The sequence below is a fragment of the Gossypium hirsutum genome, chromosome D01 (genome assembly GCF_007990345.1).
Source record: "Gossypium hirsutum isolate 1008001.06 chromosome D01, Gossypium_hirsutum_v2.1, whole genome shotgun sequence".
NCBI lineage: Eukaryota > Viridiplantae > Streptophyta > Magnoliopsida > Malvales > Malvaceae > Gossypium > Gossypium hirsutum.
The window spans coordinates 64696147-64722777 of record NC_053437.1 but is presented as its reverse complement, the minus strand read 5'-3'; the positions used below and the strand labels follow the sequence as shown (position 1 = coordinate 64722777).

The window sequence follows — 26631 nt, the reverse complement described above, 5'->3', positions numbered from 1 at the left end:
ACCTTACCCCCTGGAGTTACAGCAGAATGGATTGAAGCCACAGGTCATATCTCTTCTTGAAGTGCAGTGGAATGGATTGAAGCAACAAGACACAGTGGACTGGAGTGAAGCTACTAGAAGAAAAGCACCACGACGAGTCCAAAACAGGCGAGACCGGGCAAAATTGGCCTTTCTTGGTCTTTGCTCTATTCTCGTTACATGACAATGAGCAAAGAGGGGCAGCTGTTGCAGGCCCATTTACCCGGTGGCCCACTACCCGTTACAAGCCCAATTACAAAATAAACCAAACCCATCTAAAACCTAACCCAAAACCCGAGCCAATTCCCCCTAAAAACCCAACTAGGGTTTCAGAAAAACGAAACCCTAGCCAAACCTAGCGCCGCATCCCTCCCTCTGCCGTCTGCCTTGTCCCATCGCCACCCACCGTGCCTAGCTTCATCAACACCTGCAAAATGGCAGAGAAAGTCGGAGCACACAACAGATAATGCAAAGAATACAACTAAAATACAATGTAAATGGGATATAAAAGCAAAAACAATATCTCTGTAAAAAGGGGAGGAGACAACGTTTTTTGAATCGGAAAAAAAGAAAAACAGATCAAAAGGTTGACTCCGATTGATTCTTCTCTGTTCTTGTTTCTTATTTACTTTATTCTTCATTTATTGTTTATTTTTATTTTTCTGTTTATATTTTTTGCATTCGTTCAACAAAGATAAAAATAAAAAGGAAGAGGAGGACTTACCCGTTTCGTCTTTCGGTTGCGCTGCCATCGGGGTCTGCCCGTCGTTGAAATCGGCCCCGAAAGTTTGAGTTAGGGGGTCCTGCCTCTTGATCTTCAGGCTATGCGAGTAAAGCCTTCGATCGGGTCTCAAAACCGGGACTAGAACGCCCCTTTTGCGACGGTGGCGCAATGGCGGCGCTAAGGAGACCTAAAGGCCGGATGTTTGAGAGGGGAGGAGGAAAGTTTTTTTTTTTGGATTTTTCTTAAAACAAACAACAGCTGAAATTTTTTTGTAGAAAATTGGGCTTAAATACCATAATAGAAACGGCGCCGTTTTGTGACTGCATATGGGCGTCGAAATGACGTCGTTCTGCCTCTGGACCCGCGTGCGACCCGACCCGGTAGGAGGGGATCCGCGCGTTTTCATGAAGTGGGCTATTTATGCCCTTGGCCCTTCCTCGTTGTTGATTGTTTTAATTTAGTCCTTTTGCTTGTTTATTTATTTTCTTTAATTTGGCCCCACGAAATTTCTTCATGATTCAATTTAATCAGCGCACGAATGTTATGCCTCAGGACTTGGGCATATTGTCCGATCAGTCCTTTGCACTTTGTGCATGATTCATTCCAGCCCTTGAACCTTTTATTTGCAATTTTAAACCCCAAATCTTGTTTCAATGTTTAATTTAGTCCTTTTGTTATTGTTTATTTCCTTTTTATAAAATAATATTATTACTGTTATTATTAAGTTGTTCATTTATTTTTATTTGGAATCTTTGTTATATATACATATATGCGTTTTCATGTTATATATATATAATATCCATATTTTTTTATGATCTATCTATCTGTCTATATATATATACACATACTAATACCCTTATATTTTATATTTCGTAACTTTATACATATCTATATACATGTCTATATATGTATTCTATTTTCATAAATATATATATACTTACATTCTTCATATTTTAAATATGTATCTTATATATGTTATTTATATTCTATGACTCATATATATATGTATCTATATATATACTTTTTATATTTTATGATAGTTACATACGTATATATGTATATGTTTACTTATATATATATATTTTATAATGATTTTAAAATATGTACATACATATATTTTTTATATTTCCATAATTTTATGTATATACACATATATGTATGTTTTATTTTTTTATAGTTTTATACATTTTCTTTGTTCATTTCTTCATTTACATTTTCATTATTTAGAATGAATGTTTTAATTTTATTGCTTATATGCTTGTGATTGTATATTATATTAGTTTGTCTCTGTATTTATTTTACTTCGTAGCCTTTGCTTGTATTATTTTAATTACATCATCATTATTGTTATTCCATTACAACTATTTTTATCTAGATTTCAAAAAAGAAGAAATTTTAAAAATATGAGTAATACTCGGTATTTGGAACTTCGAGAGAATCGAGCCCTAACGTATTGGGTTCCGATTTTCTTCGTTGAATTTAAATAATCGAGATTACTCTTTTAAAAATGATAAAAAGCTCGTTATCGAGAATTCAATACATTGTGTCCTAACGCATTGGATGTGACACGTTGTTTTCTCGAGACGAGGTTTTTTTTTCGAAATAAATGCAGTATTCAATGTTTAATATTTTGAGAAATTGTGCCCTAACGTATTGGGTTGCGATTTCTTCATTTGATTTAAACAATTTAATATTCTTTTAAACTTTATTACACGAATTTTTTTAAACTCAAGTTTTAAATGATATCGGGAATTAAAAAAAATCGCGTCCTAATTTACTGGTCGTGATCTCCTTTTTTAAATCCGAGATAGCTAAAATGTCTTTTAAACAAGCATTTTTACGCATCGAGAATTCGAGACATTGTATCCTAACTCACTGGATATGACGTCTATTTCTCAATTAACGTGAAATGTGCTTCTTTTCTCAAAAAAATTTTCTCTTAACGTTTTAATCAAGGATCGTATTTTTTAAAATTCTTTTAAGTTATCAATTTTCGACATCAAGACATTAACTAATCAACTAGGTACCAATTTTGGGCGTTACGAGGGTGCTAATCCTTCCTCGTACGTAACCGACTCCCGAACCCGTTTTCTGAATTTCGTGGACCAAAATCGTTGTTTTAATAAAATTAAATCATTTATTAGAAACAACCAGTTTTTGAGGTGATCCAATCACACCTCATTAAAAAGGATTGGTGGCGACTCCCGTTTTTTCGTTTTCGTCAAAACCCAAGTCGATCCCGTTTTTTTTCATCCAAAAAATGGTGTCAACACACCGCATAGCTTCCAAAGGTAAATCCTCCACTTAAAGCTTATCCTCATCATAATTCCGATATATCTTTGTACATGATAATTTTTTAATTTTCTATATATTATCAGTGTACTAAATACTAACCCTTCAAATATATATATAATTTATTAATAATATAAATAAAATTGTCTAAAATTTTAAATTCATATTCCGAAACTTATTTATGATATTGATATTATACATAAACCTAATCTAAACTTAAACTGGCACAGTTCATACTCCCCTCTTCAGCCACCTGTTTTTACTTTTCTTTTAATTTTACAATTGAAATTTGAAAAATGGAGGGGTCAGAGTAATGAAATTAAATAATTGGAAGGAGTATGCAGAAATTAGCCCTTTGTTTTTTTATTACACCGAAAACCGAATACAAAAATAGAAAACCCTAGCGAGTCACTGCAAAGCGAAATTTTCCTATATAACCAAACGCTGCCGTAAAGACCCGTAACCCTAACTCTCTACTTCAGTACTCACCACCCGCCCTTCCTATTTTAGTTTATATACTCCCTCCAAAACCCTAGCGCTTTCACTCGCCGCCGCCAATTTCAACCAGTGAGCTCTTTCAAAAATTTCAATCTCTTGATTTACTCTTCGATTATTACAGCTGATTTTCAGATATAGATTTATTTTTTTTAGAATTTTTATTTATTTATTTTTGCAGCAATTAGATAGATTCTTGATAAGATTCGAAAGCGATGTCAGACGACGAGAGAGAGGAGAAGGAGCTGGATCTCACCTCCTCTGAAGTTGTTACAAAATACAAGAGCGCTGCTGCGATTGTTAGCAGTTAAACTCTTCGCCTTTAGCTTATTGGAAATGTGTTTTTAATGTAATTTTTGTTTAATATTTTGTTTTTTTGTTGTTGTGTTTGGAAATTTGCAGAAGCGTTACAATTAGTTGTAAAAGAATGTAAGCCCAAAGCTAAGATTGTTGACATTTGTGAGAAGGGTGATGCATTTATAAGAGAGTAAGTGTTTAGTTAATATAGGATATATGTTTGAAAATTGATAATGAAATTTGTAAATTTATGGTTTTTTGTTTGTGTAATTTAAAGGCAAACAGGTAACATGTACAAGAATTCTAAGAAGAAGATTGAGAGGGGTGTTGCCTTCCCTACTTGTCTTTCTGTAAACAACACAGTCTGCCATTTCTCTCCACTTGCTAGTGACACCTCGGAGTTGGAAGAAGGTGATATGGTCAAGATGTAAGCTTTATATTAGCATTCATGGTAAATGTTTTAATGGGGACTTCTTGTTCTGAGTGGCAACTGAATTGTTTGTTTTCTTTTGTCCCTACCTTGAATGTAGTGACATGGGTTGCCACATTGATGGGTTTATTGCAGTAGTTGCACATACTCATGTTGTTCAGAGCGGGCCAATCACTGGTAAGCAGGCTGATGTTGTTGCTGCTGCAAATACTGCTGCTGAAGTGGCCTTGAGGCTTGTAAGGCCTGGAAAAAAGGTAAATTGTTTTGAATATCTGGGCTATGCCATTTCCATGTTTATCTTTTTGTGAGCTTTGAATGTTTGTTAGCTAGTTCTGCTTTTGCCGCCTCAAAATTCTCAAGCCTAACTTCTGGTTTTTGAGTTGAATCTGTGGTTGATTTTTTAAAAGAGTAAAGACTGTTTTAATTTGTCACATTCACTTGACCCCCTAAATGATGAACTCTTTTTTATTGGCTATGGATCTATGTCCAAATGAAGCTTTTTTGTCATAGTTACTCTGATAGGGGAATTGTTCTCTCAACTCAGTTTTTGCAACAAATTTTGTGGTGTTCCTCTATCCTTTTGCTGTAAGTAATTCTTTGAAGTGATTGTAACATGTATGGTAGAAAATTATGTTTAGCCAGGTGATCTGTTTCCTGTCAATCTCCTCTTCTCTCTGTTACTATTATTATGTTTGGCCATGCTAGGCCTTTTATTGGTTTTTATATCTGGGCTATGACATTCCATGTTATGCTTTTGTTGTCTTTGAATGTTTGTTTATCTAGCTCTGCTATTGCTGCCTCAAAATTCTTTAGCCTAACTTCTGATTTTCGAGTTAAGTCTGTGGTTGATTTTTGAAAAGAGTAAAGACTGTTTTAATATGTCACTTTCACTTGATTCCCTAAATGATGAACTCTTTTTTATTAGCTATGGATCTATATCCAAATGGAGCTTTTTGTCATAGTTACTCTGATAGGGGAATTGTTACCTCAACTCAGTTTTTGCATCAAAATTTCCATCCTTTTGGTGTAATTCTTTAAAAACAACCATAAAGTTGTTACTCTCATGGTTTTACGAATCTATTGTAAAGTGGTTGTCCCTCTATGTAAGATGTAGAATAGAAATTCGATGGCTGGGCAACTTTGCCGAGGTGGTCAATTTCTTATCGATCTCCTCTTTTCCCTGTTGCCAAAATTATGTCTGGTCATGCTAGGCTCCCTAAGGATATAGACATTTTCTTGTTTTATTCCAATTGCCTAAGGGACCTAAATTTTATTTAAAAAATACTACTAAGTGGCTGTTAGCCTCATGATTTCTTTTATCAAACAAGATTTAGAGTAGTTACCCTCGGAATTGTTTTTATCAAATTATCGTAAAGTGGTTGTCACTCTGTAAGATGTAGGCTGGAATTTGAAGGATGGGCAACTTTGCCGAGGTGGTCAATATCTTATGGATCACCTCTTTTCCCTGTTGCCAATATTATATCTGGTCTTGCTAGGCTCCTTAAGGATATAAACATTTTCTTGTTTTATTCTAATTGCCCAAGGGACCTAAATTTTCTTTAAAAGTTACTATAAAGTGGTTGCCACTCTGTAAGGTGTAGAATAGAATTTGAAGGCTGGGCAACTTTGCCGAGGTGATTAATTTCTTTTCAATCTCCTCTTTTCCCTGTTGCCAATATCATGTCTGGTCATGCTAGGCACTTGAGGATATAAACATTTTCTTTTATTTCCAATTGCCCAAGGGACCTAAATTTTCTTTAAAGCTTACCTTGAAGTGGGTGTTACCCTCATGATTACTTTTATCAAACTAGATCTAAAGTAGTTATCCTCGGGCTGGTTTTTATCAAACTATCGTGAAGTGGTTGTCACTCTATGTAAGATGTAGAATAAAAATTTGAAGGCTGGGCAACTTTGCCGAGGTGATCAATTTCTTATCGGTCTCCTCTTTTCCCTGTTGCCAATACTATGTCTGGTCATGCTAGGCTCCTTGAGGAGTTAAACAGTTTCTTGTTTTATTCCAATTGCCTATGGGACCTAAATTTTCTTTAGAAACTACCATAAAGTTGGCATTACTCTTAATGTTGTTTTTTTCAAACATTGAGAAGCTGTCTAGTGTCTACTTCTCTATTTATCACTATTCTAAAGAATTTTCTTGTTTCCATCTGCAAGTCGCCCTATGTGATGAATAGTTTTCAAAAGCTATGGACCAACATCCAAGTGAAGCTTTTGTCATAGTTACTCTGATAGGGAGATATTTTTATCATTTATCTTTTTTGAACAGACTGCTTGTGAACTGCTTTTCTGATAAATGCATAGCCAGTTTCCTTTGCGATTTATATTGTTTTTGCATCATTGCGTATTTAAAATCAGAATTGTTCATTGTACTTAGTTTCTTTTCATTATTGTTTTAATGGCAGAACAAAGATGTATCTGATGCAATTCAGAAGGTAGCTGCCGCTTATGATTGCAAAATTGTTGAAGGTGTTCTTAGCCATCAACTGAAGCAGTTTGTGATAGACGGGAACAAAGTCATACTAAGTGTCTCCAATCCAGATACCAGAGTTGATGATGCAGAGTTTGAGGAGAATGAAGCTTATGCTGTAGATATAGTTGCAAGCACTGGTGAAGGCAAGGTAATTGTCTTTTCTTGTCTTTCAACATTGTTGCTATACTTGTGTCGGGGTTAATTTATCATTGAAGATTTCAACGTGTTATTGAAATTGCAGCCAAAGTTGTTGGACGAGAAGCAGACAACTATTTTTAAGAGAGCTGTCGACAAGAACTATCATTTAAAGATGAAGGCCTCTAGATTTATTTTCAGCGAGATAAATCAGAGATTCCCCATCCTGCCATTCACCGCTCGGTTTGTAATTGTTTTGCACTTGTACTGAGTTATGCCATTGGTGATTATTTCTGCTGTTTGACACTTAACATGAGTTTTCCTCAAACAGTGCCTTGGAAGAGAAAAGGGCTCGTCTAGGTTTAGTTGAATGTGTGAATCACGATCTCTTGCAGCCATACCCTGTTCTCTATGAGAAGCCTGGTAGGCATTCATGGCTGAAATCTTGTTTGATAATGAACAGAGGATTGTATCTTGCAATATATTCACAATGAGCTTACCTGTTATGTACCAAAATTCTGCAGGTGATTATGTTGCTCATATCAAATTTACAGTATTGCTAATGCCAAATGGATCAGATCGGATTACATCCCATCCCCTGCAAGAACTGCAGCCAACCAAGATGATAGACGATCCTGAAATCAAGGCCTGGTTGGCTTTGGGAACAAAGACAAAGAAGAAAGGTGGTGGGAAGAAGAAGAAAGGTATGATGTATATGTTGATATTATATTGGAGGTTTAAAAAATTTTGCAGAACAGTGTTGACCGTTGGACATGAATTTTGATATTTGAAAAATTGAGGACTGAATTTTAAAAAATAAAAGTATAGGGATTAAATTTCAAGTTTACAATGAGTGCAGGGACTTATGGCATATTTAAACCTATTTCGGAAGCAAATGTTGAGGGTTTTGTAGTAAAAACTTAAGAACATGTACTTGGTTTGTGCAGGTAAGAAGGGTGATAAAGCTGAGGGTGGAGCCGAGGGTGAGGCCATGGATGCATCGACAAATTGTGGTGCATCATAAGGAAACAATAATAAAAATGTTTTTGCGCATATTTTCTAATCTGCCCTTTTATATATTATGATGATTGCCAAAATTTTTGATACTGTGTTCACTTGTAGCTTGTTGGTTATGAGTTAAAATTTTAATAGAGTAGTTTTTTATTTTATGGCATGACATCCACTTGGAGTCTTGTGTTTGTGTGTGATGTGCAACTTAATAGGAAATTCAATTTGCTTCATTTCTCTATCGTCTGCTTATTTTATACATCCAATGCTTGTTTTGTTCTTCATTGCATGCAGATGCTGGCAAAATTTAGATGTTCAACCAAATAATTCAGATATTTTCATATTTGGATCACCAATGCAGTTTTTTTTTTCCTCTGCAAATACTCGGTTTTATATTTACATTGTTATTTATGGGAAATCTTTTTTGTCGCTAATTAAAATTCAAAAGTTTATCTAATATATTTTTTAATGATAAAAATTACTGAAAATTATTAAAATAATAATTTTAAAAATTATCATCAGATCTTCATTGAAACAAGCATGTCAATTTAAATTTTCCATCAAGAAAGCATTAATAAAGCATAAAATACTGAAATATTTTTGAGCTAGAAAGGAGAATATAATTTGTTTTTTAATTTTATTAAAAAGTTTCAATTGAATCCTTAATTTTGATACCATCACATGTAATACTCCACACTTAATTTGATCATCAGATCTGTGTAATATCATATAATTTGATCATCAGATTTGTGTAATATCATATTATGTTATCGAAATAACTCAGACTAATTTATTTCTTAATCATATCATTCAATGTATAATCATCATTCATATCAATTCAAATATCTATCTTATTTACAAACTTAACGTTTATAATGTTAATAATTTGATTCATCAGATTATAGGATTATGTTAAATTAATTTGGGAGGACAAACTTTTCCTATTTCCTTGTTTTAACTTCAATGTTCCTTATCTCAAGACTTGGAACAAGGTAAAATGAATTTAACTTCGATGTGTCCTTGTCTCGAAACAAAGACTATTTTATCTCCAGACATAAGTTCAATTATTTCGAGACTTTTTAAGTTGATCTCGATTTCAAGCCTATTACAATGTCTCAATTGGCAATAATTTAAGTTTAGTGTCTCGAAAATATATTCCAAGTGTTTCAATTTGTTTTTTTTATTATCAATCTACTATAGCTATCAATTTAAACATTATATCCCATCTTGAACTTGACTTGGTTAAAAATATTAATTAATCTACATTTGTTTAGAGTTAAAACATATTAGAATAAGGGCCCTTTTAGATAGGTATTAACCTCCAGTGTGATGCTTTTAGTTTTTTTTTTCATAGTACAGTATTGCTATAATATTTATTTTTACTTCTACTCTTATTTTTATATTGACTGTAAATAAACGTACCACTCATCCAAAAAGATTTTTTAACATGATATTTAAAGTCGAAGAAAATTCTATTATGAGCTACTTAAAATTACTAAATTTGGGTTGCAATATTATAATGTTTTCAAAAAATTATTGAATTCACTCTATATAAATTGAAATTCTTCCAAATTATTTAACAAAACTACTAAAATCTCTTACAAAATTATTAAAGTTTTTTGAGCTCATGAAAAATCCCTTTCAAAGAGTATTTTCTGGAAGTTTCCATAACTGATTAAAAAAAATTGGTTAGAACTAGTACAAAAAACAACTCGATTAAAGCAATATTTTAATTTAAAAATTCACTTAAAATATTTAAAATAAAATTAAGAAGTATTTTAATTTTAAAGAAAGAAAAAGCATCTTTACATCTGTATGTCTGACGTAAGCAAAGCCTGACAAGAGAAAACGACACCGTTGTTCGTGGGTCCGTCCCACTTGGCATTTGCTTCCTTTCTTGCCTTTTTCCTCTTATAGATATAGCAAAGCAAAGGGCCAGTGGGTTTCACTCATAATATCACTTCGCTTTCTCTTTTCTTTTCAATTTCTTTCTTTATATTTATATATTTTTTTGCTTGTTTAGCTGCACCAATGGCGACCGATGCTAAAGCAGATCCAGAGCCGCACTGCAGAGAAGACGATGACAACGCTCCCGCCACCGCCGCAGACGATGAGGACACCGGTGCTCAAGTAGCTCCTATCGTCAAGCTCGAGGAAGTCGCTGTCGCTACTGGTGAAGAAGACGAGGATCCGATTCTCGATCTGTGAGCTAAATCTCTGCTGTTTAGAATATTTTTCTTATATTCTTTTAGAGATCTTTCTCTTCTTTCTTTTTTTTTTCTGCTGAAAAAAATTAATGATTCGTTGCAGGAAGGCAAAGCTGTATCGATTCGATAAGGAAGGGAATCAATGGAAGGAGAGAGGAGTTGGAAATGTGAAGCTCTTGAAGCACAAAGTCAATGGCAAAGTCCGTCTAGTCATGCGCCAATCTAAAACCCTTAAGATCTGTGCTAACCATTTCGGTCTGTTTCTTTTACTACAGTCTCTTACTATTTTTCTGATTTTGCATATTTAACGAAGTTGAAGTTTGTTCAAGTAGAATTTAAAGTGTTATTATTTTGATGTAAGTTACTTTAGGGTTTAGTAAATTAAAAATTTAAATCTTATTACTGTTTCTATTAGAAAATCTTAATTTAATCATTAATACGATTAGTATTTCTGTCAATATTTTTTATCGAAAATACTGCTGATCTTAATGATTGAAGCTAGAAGAATTTAATTTAAAAATTTTAAGTACATGACTAAATCTCATATTTGAACCTTATTTTTGGTTATTTTATTTTATTTTTGGTTGGTGGGGATTGATTTTGATGCTTTTGAATCTGCAGTTATTCCAACAATGACGGTGCAAGAACATTCTGGAAATGATAAATCATGCGTTTGGCACGCCGCTGATTTCGCTGATGGGAATTTGAAAGAAGAGATGTTCTGTATCAGATTTGCTTCTGTTGAGAGTGAGCATCTTCTTTTCGTTGCTTTAGTTGTCTCTTACTCTTTCATCTTTCTTTTATTTGCTAATTTTATAACACTTATCAACATCTTCTGCTGCATATATGTTGGTACTCCGACCGTTAGTTAGAATAAATAATGCTTGTGTGATTAACTCATTCTAATTCTTAAATTTAGTTATCAAAATTTTCCATTTAGGCCCTTTATAATTTATAAAAATTTAAATTAGTAATGGTAAAATTTCACTTGACTCTCCCAAATCATAAAAAATTGATTAATCTCTTGAAAATTATAAAGATATAAACTATTAAAATGGTAAAATTACATTTTTACTATCGTAAAAATATATAATTTAATTCCGACCCTCCCCAAATTCTGGCTCCGCCACTGGACTTGGAATCCACTCAATTGTTTCCTTTTAAAATGTTTAGTATGCAATGCAGACTAAATAATGTCAATATATAATCTAAGGATAGGATTTTCATGTTTAGCTTATATCAACATTTTTGTTTTAAACATGCTTTATTTGATTTAAAAGTTACTGTAGTGCAAACTTATGGTATAATTCAGAGTGAAATAACAAACTTATTTTGGTGCCCCTTAGTTTTTAGATTGCTTCTTGTGGTACATAAAAGCTTAAAAGATCATTTATGAATATTAGTGCCAATGTACCTTCAGTGAAGGAAATAAGATGAAACAGTTGTTTGGTAATCTTAAGTGAAGGAAGATATAAAAAACAAAACCCATTTATTTGTATTCCCCGCATATCTTGGGGAAGTGAAGCATGTAAGGTGATTATTTGCTTCTGCATGTTTGAGTGTTTGTTCTATGAGGGATTTTTTCAACCAATGTCCATTTTCGAGTTCAACATCTTTCTGATCGAATCTGTTCAATCGTGTAACAATGTTACTTGGACTAAAGTGTGAGTGTCGGATATAGGTATCTATTTGTCATGTGTAGACCTGTCAAAACCGACCTGATTAACCTGAATTTGAACTGAACCCTTTATATATGCTTGGGGATCACTGACATATTCGTGAATGTTCAGATTGTAAGACCTTCATGGAGACAGTTCAAGATGTTGCTGAAAGTCAGGGAAAGAAAGAGGAAAATAAAGACGCCACAGTCACTGCTGATCTCCTCGACAAGTTGAGTGTTGGAGAAAGTAAAAGTGACGGTAAAGAAGAAGATACGGTCGTTGCCTCCGACACCAAGGAAGCCGTCAAAGATGAAGCAAAAACAGAGGAAGATAAGAAGGATGAGGCTGCTTCAAAAGCATAGACCTGAAAGAGAAAGCAACAATATACTCGAGTAAGTTTATTATAAAAAAATTAATATTTAGTGGTTTAAGGAGAGAATTATATAAATATATTCCCACTCAGGTTACGTAGTTTTATTAATATTTGCAAAAAAATCAAATTATGTTGGAACCTGTGGATGGGAGGGTTTGTTTGTTTGTCTGCATGGAATTGTAAGAGTTTTAATTTGGAAAATCTAAATGTATTACGTTTGGTTTGAAGGGCAAACCGATGTTTTGATGGAAATTTGCGTTCTAGTTGGATTTAAAATCACAATTCTAAAAGTAATTTCAATGTAGAATTGAATGAATCCTTTATATCTGGTTTACCAGTATTAATACAGAGGTATTCAATTTGAACAATAATGTATTCTTTTCGAGTTTCCCATTTCTTCTTGAACGTCTAGCCCCTCTCTGAAAATAAAAACCATTTCCAAAGTGGCCGGTTGACTGGTTGCTGGTGCTGTGCTTGTTGGTTGCTATTGTTTTAAAAGGTCCTTTGGGCTTAGGATTTTGGCTTGAGGTTTCGCTCTTTTCTAGTGTATATTAGTTTGGCTTAAGGGTTGGTTTCAAAGCTCTTTCGGGGAATGCATGCACTTTACAGTCTTGTGCTTCTTGTTTAAATTTTTTTTTTTAAAAAAAAAAAAAGCAAATGAAATCGGAACTCATTGATATTGATCCCAAGAAAACTGGAAAAGCCCAGAAGTAAGAAATCCCTCCAGATATTCTCTTTAATTTGTTTTCAAGAAAAATAAAAAACTTTCATTTCGCTCGCTCGCAAGTAAAAGACTAAAAAGACCATGAACTCACTGTTGTGTTGCTTTAAAAGCACCCAGGTAAGGAAGCAGCAGGGCTATTTACAGTCTTTTTTTTGTTGCCCATGTAACAGATGAATAAATCAACACACTCCAAGCCAAGCAGCCATTTAGGAAAATATACAAAGAATGTAGGAAACACCACCAAATTCATCTCAACAGAAACCTTCAATATCACCTGGAATGAAACCAATAAAAAACCCCCTAAAATTAGATACAGGTACGGCATAACTATCACATATTAAGATTCCAATGGTTGGAAAGTTTTTATTTTGCTCAGATTACTGACAAAAGTAAAATTCCATGAATTCCTACTTACGGTTAAAAAAAACAAGTGCTCTGGCCAAATTTGAGATATAACCATTGTACTTGGATAAATATAAAAACTACACATGAATTTTGATTCACAAATTATGGACATAATCAAATTAGCACTATTTTACATTGATATTTTGCATACACAAACAATTATATTAATCCAAAATGAAAACAAATGTATGTATTCATTCTTTAAATGCATACAACTGAATCAAAATTAAAGCTTCATGTAATATATGAACCACAGTTCAAGTGCCATGTGTACAATTACACCAAATCAAATTCATTTATCAATTGCACATACAAAATTCATATATAAATTTGATATATATCCCTACTAAGAAAGCTAAAAGAATTTTTTTTTAAATTCCTATTCAAAAGGAATAGTCCTATAGTTGACACTGTTAGTATTTGTCAAAATTTGTATAAGATCAGGTATGCTTATTGAGATCATAATTGTTTGCTTTTTAAGTTAGTATGATTGCTTAAGAGTTAAGTGACACATTTTGACAAAAATACTTGCATGTCTAAGGATTGGACTAGGTTTTTTTTTAAATCCTAAAAGAGGGTTTAACTTTTAACGGGGACTAAATGTCCAACTCCATCCAAGGATAGGGATTAGCAGCAGACCAAAATCAAACAATGCAATGGTAAAGATGGTATTTATAAAGATGGTATTTAAGGGCACGCCTACTATATAGAAGATTGGAAAATCTTACCTAGATGTTTTCTCAATCTTTGGAAAAATGGAAAATAATCAGCCGGAAAAGAAAGACCTCAGTTGATAAAAGAGAACATCAATGCTGGCTTATGGCATCTTTAGCGCCTGCTTCAACTGTGCAAAAGCTGCTGGATGTATTTTAGCAATGGCAGAATTAAACGACTCTCCATGAAGGGCAGCACAAGTTTGAAGGTTGTCTCTCACTGAGTTTTCTAATGATAACCGGTTGATAGGGTCCGAGACTTTGATCTGAATGATGGCACAACCAATTCGTCACAAATAAATAAATGGTATAATAATAAACATAATTTAATCCTCAACGTTTATATTCTTTTGTCAATTTGACCCTAATTCTTTTTTGAGCTAATTTGACCCTTCACTTTTCAAAAAAAAAAAAAGTCATTGTTTTTCTTAATGTCGACTAAAACATTAACCTTTTCAATATGTTGGCAGGACAACCTGTTAGGCAGTCCATGTGCACTTCATGCTAATATAGCATTATTTGTTTATATGCCATGTCAACAAAAACTTAACATTCTAATCAGTATTTCCATTAAAATGCATCAAACAAACTCTTTTTCAAAGGTTGATGGTCAAATTTGACTCTTTTTAAAAAGTTGAGGACCAAATTTACTAAAAGAAAAAAGAATTAAGAGCCAAAATGACAAAAGATGCAAATGTTAAGGGCTGAATTGACATTATGCCTAAGTAAATGTAATTCTACTAATGACCTAACTAGAGAATGTTAACCTGTCTTCTCCTTAACTCCTTACTAGGAAGCAAATCCTCATCGTGCGACCTGCCATAGCTCATGTTATCACCACTGCAATTTCTTACCAAAAATTAGGATTAAAAATAGTTACAAATCTCTGAATCGATTAAAATAACACAAGGGTTTGAGGGTTAACCTTGACTCTTCCTCAGTTAAGTCATCAGTCCCTCCGAGAATTACACTAGTGCAAACACTGCATGAATAAAAGTTTCTCACCGTTCCCTATAATATAATCTTACACTATGAATCAAAGTTAAGATTGAGCTCATACCTTAGTATTTGATCTAGTTTGTCTAGTACTTGAGGCAACCTTAAAGTTAAAATTATGGAAAGTGCTAGTCCAAATGCTTTCTTCTGGGGCAAAGATACATTGTCTACCTGTAGAAACATACAAAGGTTAATAAGTTTGTGCGTCTCATAGACTGATGCAGGAGCATCTAAATATGTTAGTATTGACCTCATCACTTTGGGTTTAAAAGATTCCTAGAGTGTCTACTTTATCAAAAACATTCCCCAATCAAACTGTACTGGTAAGTCTCTAATTGGATTCTTTTAATATCTGGATTTGATTCCCTATCAAGACTCTAGTTGGCCAATTAAGCCTCTAGATAGTCAGAATGGTTGTTTTCTTGGAGTCAAAACATCGATTCAAATAGCTCAGAAAACTAACAAACACTTTGATGATCTTTTGACTAGTCTCCTTAGGTATATATTTTATACTAACCTTGTCAAGCCATACGCCAACTAGAGAAAGAAGAATATTATCTTCAATAGCTACACCAGTTCGCTGCAGTACTGATGAAAGAGAAGGTTCTGATGTTAGTTGTGCAAGATAGTTGGTATTCATCACCAAAATCCTTGCTATGATAGCAGCTGAAGATGCTTTCACGGCCGTCTTGGAAGGATCACCATCATCTCCACTCAAGCAAATAACAACTAGTTTCTACCAACATTTAACAAGGCATAACAGGAATTAGATTTACTACAAGGTATATTACCATGGAAATTATAATTGAGAACATGAACGATGAATAATCTCTGCAGTTAAAGAACAATGCTTACTTGTAAAGTACTGCTGATTAATGGCGGCACTTCCATGGGGAAACACTATAAAATAGCAAAAAGTGAGCACTTCCAATGCAACTTTAATGATCTAAATCTTTATCATCATCAATCAACAATTTTATCATCTATAGGTATCAATCAATTTAAGGAATAACTGTATTAAGTAAGACAAGTAAGTTGACAGTATATTACCAGTATTAGAATGTCAATGATGGAAGAATTGAAAGCAGCCCTCTATCGTTGACGTTTCCAACAATGAGATCTAGAAGTTTAGCCACACTGGAAGCGTGCATGCTAAGAAATTCCCTTCCACCCAAAATAATGTAATCTTCAATAATATCAACAGCTACCTGCAAGTATATTCAGATCAATGTGATATTAAAAGAGAGGACAGGTGAGTCAGCAATAAACAATCATTTCTGAAAAAGCCTAAAGCACCAAATGCTGTTTGTAAAGGGGGGATGAAAGCACAGACCTAACAAGGGCAGTAATAATTCAAGAAGTCTAACCTGCAAATGGTCAAAATTTCTTTCCAGGATTTCCAAAAGACAGGGAAATATGCTAAGAGTTGAGGCACCATTGCAGGTGCATGAGACAGTGTGGCTTCCCATAACTGCAAATATGAGGATACTTGCACAAAATGTTATTGGCTATAAAGGCAGCCAGATAAATAATCGAATATTTGCACAGTAGTCTAACCAGCATGCTATCCTCCAAAAGATTGAGTTCATCAGGGCCATTTATATCAATCCCTTCTGAAGAATGGGCAAGAGCATGCTGTAACAACTAGGTGACTGATATCCAAGGGCAATAACAAAGTTCCGCAAAGCAATAAGAAGCTGTATCCGTAGAAGGCTTTCTCCAGAAGATTCCTCCCAACCTTTTCATAGGAAATTAATAGAAATATTATTAAAAAGACAGCTGCTAAGTATAGTTGGACATGTCCAGATATGCACTTAACTGGCATCCCAAATTATAAATTCTATTGTTGTAGTCAACTACTTATTAGGACACACACACTTCTTGTAAAAGTGCATCAAGTTCCGTAACAGCAAACATGCAACTCACAGAGAAGAAAGTAAAGCAGTGACAACATACCATCTGGAAAAATGCATCAAGTTGCTGGCATATGGGATGACTTCATTGACATGGCCAAGAAGAACAGAAATCAAATTTAAAACCTGGACCTGAAATTGATGAGAAAAGCACAACATATGAATTGAATGTCAGAAGTATACAAAGATGCATATCATGTGCATAAGCACAAATACAAATACACACACTAAAAAAAACAAGAGTTACAAACTCATAAAAACATCTAGATTTCTGACTTATACTTTTATTTTTAATGAGAACCAAAGAAATCAATTATGATCTTAAGTAGGACTGGACAAAGAAAAATCTGTAGTTTTCAAGTAACATCCACCATCTATTCAACTTTATCATCAGAACTTTACAAGCATGAAAGAATTTTTTTAAAGCTCAGACTGTAGATTCCAGAAAATTTCCACAATGCAATAAAATACACATATCACCTTCTCTTGAAAAGCAGATAGGGAGAAAGAATGCCTTAGTAAACAGTGAACATTAACAACAGCAGCATAATATACCTTTGAATCAAACTCTTGAACTTCTTTGACCAACTTAAAACATGAATCCCAGCAAACAGGAAGTAGATCAGAAAAATCTCTCTCTGAAAAGTTTGCATCTTCAACATGTAAACATAAGGATCGACAGGCTGCCAGCTAAAACAACAATAGACAACATAGTAAGTGAGCAAAGTACAAAATAACCTTCGCATTATGAAGGGCAGAGAACAAAGCCGGGAGTTATCATATAGAAGAGAAAGCGAATGATGGAGCATACCCTCACAGATAAGTCTTTGTCCTGTAACAACCGTATCAAGGCACAATATACAGCTCTTTTTGTGTCATCCTTTATCTGCAGGATCACAAACATCAGAACATTTATGACCAATTCTCCTGCTGCAACCAATGCACTTTATTAACATTCCCATTAATAGAAATTAAAGAGGAATAACAAATTATACACAATACTATTTGACATTAGGAATTCCAGACTCGTGATGCATCACTCTTCTACTATCACAACATACAACAGATTACCCGATTCTTGATGCAAGTCAATGCAAAAAGCACTCTTCCAATGCTCGCCAGTTGGAGCCTATTCCTAGTGACATATTCAAACTTTGCATTTGATTTATGTACTCTATATTCAGTATTGCAGCCAAAGAACAGGATCAAGTGCCAAACGATATTACATCTCACACTTTTCTTGAATCATCAGTTTCTTCCCTGAGGGAATCAAACTGCAACACTCAATTAGAAATCTACCATGTCTGAAACATTATCTACCATTAGTTTTCCAGAGGGGAAGATTCAATTTTGATTGGACAAGCTTCTGACCTGAAACTATTGGTCACCGTGATGCTATACTGATGGAAGCCTCAACATACTGCTGTGGCATGCATACAAACACATACATTTCACAAGAAAGAACTCAGAGATATGAAATGGCCTACAGAAGAATATTATGTTACCTCAGAAACCCATTGTCCCAGTATTAGAGCAACTTTCCGGTGGATGATACGCATATTTGGATGATCATTAGAAAGTTCAAGGGATAAAGCACCATTAAACCTGCAATCCGGGATTTTTCAGGAAAAATGAATTCATTGTACCACCTATTGAAACATAAGAAGATGATACTCATTTATTATTTACAATGCATTAAGAGCAAACTTCAACAAGTAAGAACTGAACGAAGATATATTAGAAAGAAAGCAACTAAATAACATTCCCACTTTGCTTGGATTATTAAAATTAGGGTTTACTAACAAAATAAGGTTTAGGGTTTAACACTCCCCCCCCCCCCCCCAAAAAAAAAAAATCTTACCCCAAATCAACAAGGGCAGAAAGCTTATAAAAGCAGCAAAACTATCAAGCAAGTATAAACCAAATATAGCCTACTAGCGAGTGGGTATACCAATCTCTGAAGCTGAGATAATTTGAGAGATCATAATATACATATGCAGCAGCACCATAGGCAGCATCTTTAAGAAGTAACCCCGGAGTTATTTCAGTTGTAGAAGTTGGGCAACCATTCATTGCCTCTTGAAGGATGGACACCACAATAGGAGCCAGCAGCTAAATGCAACAAGTTAAATTGAATAAACATACATGCATATAAAACAGCTGCCAACAAGGAAAAAGAAAAGAAAGGATCACAATAACATGCAAAATGATTAGTACTATCACATACTTGACTGTGGTTTTCAAACAATACAATATATAAAGCCTCCGCACAAGGCCTCAGTTTCTCTGTCCATTGAACCATATCCTGCTCATGATGAAAAACCTCAGGATTCTCATACCATTCCTCCAAATCACTCGTGGTTAGAACAAAATACCTGTTAATACATTATTTCGGACAGATATAAAGCAACGCAGGAAAAAAAAAAAGAAATACAGGGTGCTTTGCTAACAGAACTATTGATGTAAAATCATGATAATAATTTAGAAAATATTAATTTTAACCGTGGTTTTCCACCACAAGATGGGTTAATGGGTGGAAAAGGGAACATCAGAACATGCAACAGGCCAAAGACAAACAGATAAAGAAGGAAAGCATAATTACCTTCTTATTAACACATTGCATAAAAGTACTATCCGTTCATTGGGCAGAAGTCTAGTCAAAACACCAGCAACAGCATTAGAAATGTTTTTCTTCATCTGCTCTAGTGTAACACCATTCTCATCCATAACCCGTCCTGTAACACTTGGTTTATATTCTTTACATTCAAATACACTTTTAGCCATTACCATACACTTAATCAGGAATTGCTCAAAGGATAATATATCTGGCTCAGGATCTGTAATCTTATTTAGCAGAAATTTAGAACAGGCTGAAGGACACATATATCACCAAAAGAATAAGGATGCCTTTGTTGAATTGCAACTAGAACCTTCATCAATTTGGTACATGCCCTCTTTATAAACTCCCAAAATTTAGGATGTCTATTCTGCAAAGATGTATCTGTAAAATAAGGTAACATAAAATAAATCAATCAGACAAATCTTCTACAACAAGTATTTGAGTGGCTTCAGCTTTATTGTTCAAAACAAGATTAAAAGTTCTTTTTTGTTTACTGACCAAAATAAAAAATCAAAAGTTCCAGAATAAAAATGTCAGTTCCTTCCACAATGCGAATGGAATAACATAGATTCCCATCGGACCAAGGAAACAGAATTTCTATATTCCAGAGGTTCTACCTAGTTCTGTATGTACATGAAAAACATACACATATAGATATTAAAACACACCAAGGAACATGGTTCAGTTTCATACACTAATTCTAGATGAGGTCACTATTCTGCAACAATGTTGTAAATATCACACGTTCATAGTGTGTACGGGTATGAGTCCTGCAAAATAGAAAGCAGGAGAAATATTTGACCAATTTGTAAGCTAATTATATTGATTGCTTATTTTGTGGCTAATTAAAATTACAATATAACTCATTTGACCAGACATGCTTATCGCCTAATTTTTAGGAGAGGAAAAGGCAAAGTTCAAGTGTAAATGAATTTGGTTTTTTGCACATGGGAGCAAAAATTGAAATCAAGCACAAGCTATCTTACAATATGGAAGAAATGATTGGGCAGCATTCAAAAGCACAGGAGAGACCTCTTTGACTGGTCTTATCTCCTGCAATATGAAACATTCAAATAATATGCTCTCATTCCAAACTGCTATAGAAGAAAACAAGAAAATATAATGAAATGGTGATTGACTCTAAAATCCTCAAAATATTCTAAATGGAAATGGAAAGAGAAAGAAGTACCTGTATACATTTCGCATCACTTTGAAACCCTGAAATCACTAATTGACATATTATCTTTAGACAAAACAACCATCTCTCACATGTTAGATAAAGATCATCATGACGCTCCTCCTTGTCATTTGAATTATAGCTCTGTGTGATTATAGAAAAACCGTGTGATATTGTTTGTAAATCACTCTGCCAAATATGCCAGCAATATTTGTATAAATGGGATGAGATCTGCCAACAAAGTTTAGTAAGTCAGACTCTTTCAGTCTATAGAACAGGACAGTAAATGCAAAATTAGGAGTTTGTATCTATAGCAAATAAATTACAATCTCTAAGTGAAGAATGTAATGTAACACATATGAAGTACTCATAAACCAAAATGCAGAAGCCACTAATTAAAGTTCTAAATGTATATAGTAGGCATTAGCATGAAAATGTTTTTCAATTAAGCTGTCAGTGTAGCATCCACCTTAATTTAAGCAAAAATGAGAGGTCCAGCACAAGACTTTCATTTAGTGGGGTGCTATAAAAAGGAAGATGTTTCAGCATTCACATACCTCTGCAAAATTCCTTTGGTCTGCAGTAAGACGTTTTGTGGATAATTCTTTCAAAGTTCTAAAGAGAATCATAAAAATCCTGTGGGAGGTAAGAACATCAGCGGATGGGAGCTGCTGTGCAAGAAATGAGAAAAGCTCTGGCCTGAAGTCATTACACCAACAAATCAGTAAATATTATTAGCTAGAAAAGGAAAAGTCAATGAGATGTCATAATGCCGGAAGAAGAAAGACTTATTCTAGCTCAATGAAGTGGGAAAAATCATTAATGGATATCAACAAATTTAGTGAGTGATGATAATACACCATTCCCGGGGATAATCAAAGCGAGCAATTTTTGAAATAAGCACTGCCAGCATTTGAGCTATCTGTATCAGAGAAAGAAAATGAAAATGATAGAAAGTTATTAAGGACTACTAAACTAAAATCAAATTAACATAAACAAGGTCCAATTCATACGCAACTTCAATCAAAGCCCTAAGCATCTGCTTCGCCAGTATAAGTGAGAAACAACTAATACAAATAACCTTAAATTCTTTACCAATAACAACAAGAAAAAGTTTAGAGAAACACCTGATAATTCTCTTCTCTCAAGTGTGATAACAATTTTTGTTTTAAATGTTGTTTCTCTTCATTGCTTATCCCCCTGAATATATAATTTCAGATCATTAATATATCTATAGTTAACATTCTTCATCAGCTTGTAGCTGTACAGTGTGACTTGCTACTCAAAAATTCAAATGCAGTTTCCAAAGAGTTAAAATGAAAAACCGATCCTCATATTTGAAGTTTAAGCTTACTTATGAATAACATGCATGAGAAAAAAGAAAGTGCACAGCTTACGAGAAATCGCGTCGCTTCCTCCAATACCGATTAATACTGTTTTTGAAATATACAGAAGCCATTAATCGAATATCCACTTGCGACGCTAAATCTTTCGCTGTAATCACTTCCTAAATCAATAAACAAATACAAATTGCAACTTAAAAGCATATAAATTTCAAACACATTGTACAGAAAAATGCAAAATGAATACAACTAAATTTACCATAAGACAAGAGCAGAAACCAGGCCTGCTTTCAGATTGAGCAAGATCCGACTCAGCCGGTTTACGATTAGACTCATCTTGACTCATTGAGTTGGCGAGCAACGAGTATATGGCAGACAAATCAGAAACCGAGAGCGCCATCGGTATATCCTAAAATCTTCTCTCTTAAAACTTTTTAGTAAGAGAACAAGCTGAGTCGAGTTAGCGAGTCGGACCGGTGAATCGCGAGAAGATTCGGAAACGGCAGGAGAGGCTTTTTCACATCAAATGGATGATAGATGGTGAAGTTTCTTAGATGGAGTTGTTTTCAAGCTTTCTCTTCTGTTTGGCTAAAGTGATACGACAGATCTTGGTGAAGACGATGATGAAATGAGGAAGTGAAGAAGAAGAGATGGTGCAGAACCACCGTCTTTTAAGCCTTTTTCGCAGCTATTTTATGCTCTTCACCTCACTCACTCAGCCCTTTCTCTCTATTTTCTTCCTACTCGGAGTATATATATATACTTTTAAAAAAGGTTAAAACAAACAGAAAAAATATATATAACAAACAGAAAAAGATAGTGAAATGATTTTATGGATGAAATTTAATATTTGATTTTTTTTTTGAATTTTGATAATATTTGAATATGGTAAATATATTAATATTTCTATATTTTTTTATATTTATTATTCGAATTTGTGGGTCCATTTTTATTTTTTTAGATAAAATATTTGTGATAATGGATTTAAATTCAAATATTTATTGTTGGAATTCCATTTATTTTAAATATAAAGATTACATTACAGTAGTAAAAGAGGTATCAATGGAAATAACTAAACAATAACAAAAGAATAATTTTTAATAATAAAAATAGATAAAATTATTAAGACTCATATTTCAATCAAATTTAAAAAATAATCTTTTAGTTAAATTTAAATTCATATGTTCAAATTCTTAATTTCTTTTGCTATTTTTACTCATTCGTTGCTTAATCGAGTTGATTTCCAACAAAACTTTTAAATTGTTATTGAATGACTTCAAATTTAAATATTTATTACTCAAATCCACATTTCAATTTTGCAAATAAATTTTACAATTTTACCTTGATCGACATAAACATTGTTGTCAATGTAGTACGTTAAAATGCATTACTCTCATATTTATAGGTTGAAAAAAAACTATGGATTACAAAATATATTTCCATATTCAAATTGAAATTAAAAAAAAGTACAAATATTCAACTAATTATAAAAAAATTATTCTATTAATGGTTTTAAATTTATCAAATCATGTACCCTAAACAATAGTCTCTTTGAAGAAAAACAAATGCAAATAAGGTATAACACCAATGGCTATTGCTATATCTTTTGAAAAGCAAAAATCTCATATTTCAATCCTCCTTTCTTTTTACAGATGAAGTGATAAAAAAACACATCCTTAATCCTGTGAATAAAAATATTAAATTTAACTCAGACTTTAAATTTAATCAATATTAAATATGAGTTCATGTCAGAACAAATTGGCACCTTACAATTTGCTGATACATCTTCCCAAGTACTAATTGCTTTCAAGACACTAACACAATTTTGACTCTGAATCCAACCCAAACCCAAAAACTCAATAAAAGCACCATGAAAGCTCCATACAAAATGTTGTTTTCATTTTGCTCTCGTTATCCAAAAATAACAAATTAATTCTTGTACGTTAAATTTAAGAGTCAAACAAGTCTTTCCAATTAAAATTTTATCTATTTTTATTATTAAAAATTAGTGTAGCTGTCAGTAATTACCAAACAATTACACATAAAACAATTATGTCACATATACCAAGGACCAAATGGTTTTTTTTAAGTAGAATGGCAAAATACAACCAGACTACTACTACAGGTCTCCATGGTACATTTGGCCAACCGCTATCCAATTAACCAAATCAAGTAACTTAAAATACCCAAAAGTTTAAACCCCAAAATGACAAAAACAAGTAACTTAAAACACCCAAACTCGAATGGATTCAATCCAAACCCAATCTGTGCTGCGAATGAAAGATTCTAAACAAAAGAGATCTAAGATCAAATCATCCAAAGCTTCCTATTTATCAGGTACTTTTTTAAGTATTTTCTATTACTTTCTCTACAGAGTGATTGTCATGAGCTATACAATACTTTGATTCATCAACATTTGCAATCAATGTGAACACACCTAATCAATAATCAGAATAAAGCAAAAAGACAATACTTGTAAAAATACCCATTCTATAGAAATCAGTAAACTGTTCTCAACAATTTAAAAATCTAAAAACCATCCACTGCTGGATTAACACCGATTCAAAAGATCGAAATAAGAAAGTAAACCAAAAACTAAAACAGAACCCACAGATTTCACTGTCTACTTGGATCTCTGCCTCATCTTTCGGCGCTTTCTCTTCAATCTTCTCATACGCTTCTTCTTCCACTGTTTAAGAAGAATACCCCCAAAAAAACAAATGAAAACCCATAAAATGATAATAATATTGAATAAATTTTAGCATGACGAAATGTACTACGCAGTGCAATCATCCGAGTGAGATGGGATTCATAAAATTACCTTGGCTCTCATGGTGATGTGATGACGAAAAGCTTACGGTCGCGCGAAAAAGCTAAAGGTGGAAGATGCTGCTTCATCGGGTTTACACCATTATATAGATAAACCCTAGGGCTTATTTATGATCCAGCTATACCTTCTAAATGATGGGCCAAAGGTTAGACCAGTTGTCTACAAATGGGCTGCATGACAAACTCTGATTACTGTTTCTGATTGGTTAAATTCTACTATTAGACCCTGTAATTTACTTAAGTTGTGGATTTTGTACTTTTACTTTAATTTGGTCATTTTCTGTCTAGAATTTAAATATTTTAGTCCTAATTAAATGATAATTATTAAACTCATTAATTTCTGTTATTTTTAAAATTTGATATGTCAAACATATTATCACATGTGAAATGCTATTTTTGTTTGTTATTTTCACATATTACTTACAGATATTTAGTTAATGGATTTAACAATTAACGTTTGCATTAAGACTAAGATTTTGAAATTCAAAAATATAGCCACATCCAATTGGTGAACATGAACTAAATCTATAACTATATGCATAATACAGGACTAATGACATAATTTAACCAAATAGATTTAACTATTACCATTGGGTCAAAATTAAATTTTTCAAATTCGAAAAATATAAGGACTAAATTGATCAAGTTAAAGTACATGTACTAGATCCACATTTTACACATAGTCTAATATCTCCAATTTGTTGTCCTGGAAGTCGATCGGGATTATCAAGATGCAATAACAATTACTCTCAAAGGTTTAGTGTTGGAGTTTGGTGAAAATCCTCACTGCCTTCACCTCCAATAACATTTCATGCAACAAACAACTTTGAAGGGCCAATACCACAAGTAATTGGCAAATTCAAAGAGTTTTGTGGACCTAATGCTTTCACAAGATCAATCCCATCATTTATTGGAAACTTGCAACAGCTTGAGTCCTTGGACCTTTCAAGCAACAATCTACGTACTGAGATCCCTTTGCAACTAGCAAACCTCAATTTTCTTTCATTTCTTAACATCTCAAATAATAAGCTAGTGGGCTCAATCCCAACGAGCACCCAACTTCAATCATTTCCAGAAGCTTCATTTGAGAACAAGACCGGATTATGTGGACCTCCTTTGAAGATAATGTGCAGATTGCCACTAGCTATAAAAGACAGCCCTTCATATTATGAGATTGGGAGTAGTATACACTAATTTATTTTAAGTGTTTAGGATTTTGTTAGAGATTGTGTGACCTGAATTTCGTTACATGTTGAAAAACAAATACAGTGGCAAAATAAGTGGATCTGTCAAGGTCTTTAAATAGCTTCTCATCACAAGTCATGTGATTGGTGCAACCATTATTAACTAACCAACTGTCACATGGAATGCTTGATAAGAAGTAAGAGACAACAAACAACTAGTATTCTTCTTCTTTAACTGTAGTATGTGCTCCACCTTATTGCTTATTTCTTGTTTCCTTGCAAAACCTCTCAATATTCCCCATCAAGTTGCATATTCTACATTTCACATCTGGCTTTCCCTAGCACCTGAAATAGGGGTGGTTCTACTTTCCATAGTACTTACATGAAGAGTATTTGTTGAAATTTCCAACACCATTACCTTTTGCAACAACTTCTAAACCATTATCACCACTACTCTTCTTCCCTTTCCACTTTTTGCCCTTTCATCCTTTACCCTGCTACATCTTAGCCTTCAATGCTTCTTTTACGCTTTCTTCTTCCCTCAGTAACCTCCTCTACTTGTAAAACACTGATCAACTCCATTACTCTCAGCTAATTCAAGT

At 33.5% G+C, this 26631-nt stretch overlaps 2 protein-coding genes, 1 long non-coding RNA gene and 1 pseudogene across 5 annotated transcripts; 2 read left to right on the top strand and 2 right to left on the bottom strand.

Moving 5' to 3' along the window:
* Positions 1–3443: 3443 nt before the first annotated feature.
* LOC107958052 (ERBB-3 BINDING PROTEIN 1) lies at positions 3444–8117 on the top strand. 3 transcript variants are annotated; one of them, XM_016893708.2, is made up of 10 exons: positions 3444–3601; positions 3711–3835; positions 3932–4016; positions 4104–4253; positions 4357–4510; positions 6674–6889; positions 6983–7119; positions 7208–7299; positions 7401–7580; positions 7824–8117. In XM_016893708.2, exons 2-10 carry the CDS (start codon positions 3745–3747, stop codon positions 7898–7900), a joined length of 1182 nt encoding a protein of 393 aa, XP_016749197.2. In that variant the 5' UTR covers positions 3444–3601; positions 3711–3744; the 3' UTR covers positions 7901–8117. The 3 variants fall into 3 exon arrangements, with proteins under 3 accessions (XP_016749197.2, XP_040943694.1, XP_040943695.1); XM_041087760.1 differs by having other exon boundaries at positions 3453–3601; positions 3686–3835; XM_041087761.1 differs by having other exon boundaries at positions 3458–3601; positions 3711–3828.
* A 1691-nt stretch (positions 8118–9808) lies between these two features.
* Positions 9809–12469, top strand: LOC107958051 (ran-binding protein 1 homolog b). Its single transcript, XM_016893706.2, has 4 exons — positions 9809–10088; positions 10195–10346; positions 10713–10838; positions 11882–12469. The coding sequence occupies exons 1-4, from the start codon at positions 9916–9918 to the stop codon at positions 12112–12114; spliced, it is 684 nt and encodes a 227-aa protein (XP_016749195.2). The 5' UTR covers positions 9809–9915; the 3' UTR covers positions 12115–12469.
* A 314-nt stretch (positions 12470–12783) lies between these two features.
* LOC121214062 (importin-11-like) lies at positions 12784–22765 on the bottom strand (annotated as a pseudogene).
* Positions 22766–24489: 1724 nt separating this feature from the next.
* Positions 24490–25049, bottom strand: LOC121214061 (uncharacterized). Its single transcript, XR_005909666.1, has 2 exons — positions 24838–25049; positions 24490–24705 (listed from the first exon to the last, which is right to left on the bottom strand). It is a non-coding gene; the product is annotated as an uncharacterized lncRNA (long non-coding RNA).
* Between the last annotated feature and the right edge of the window lie 1582 nt (positions 25050–26631).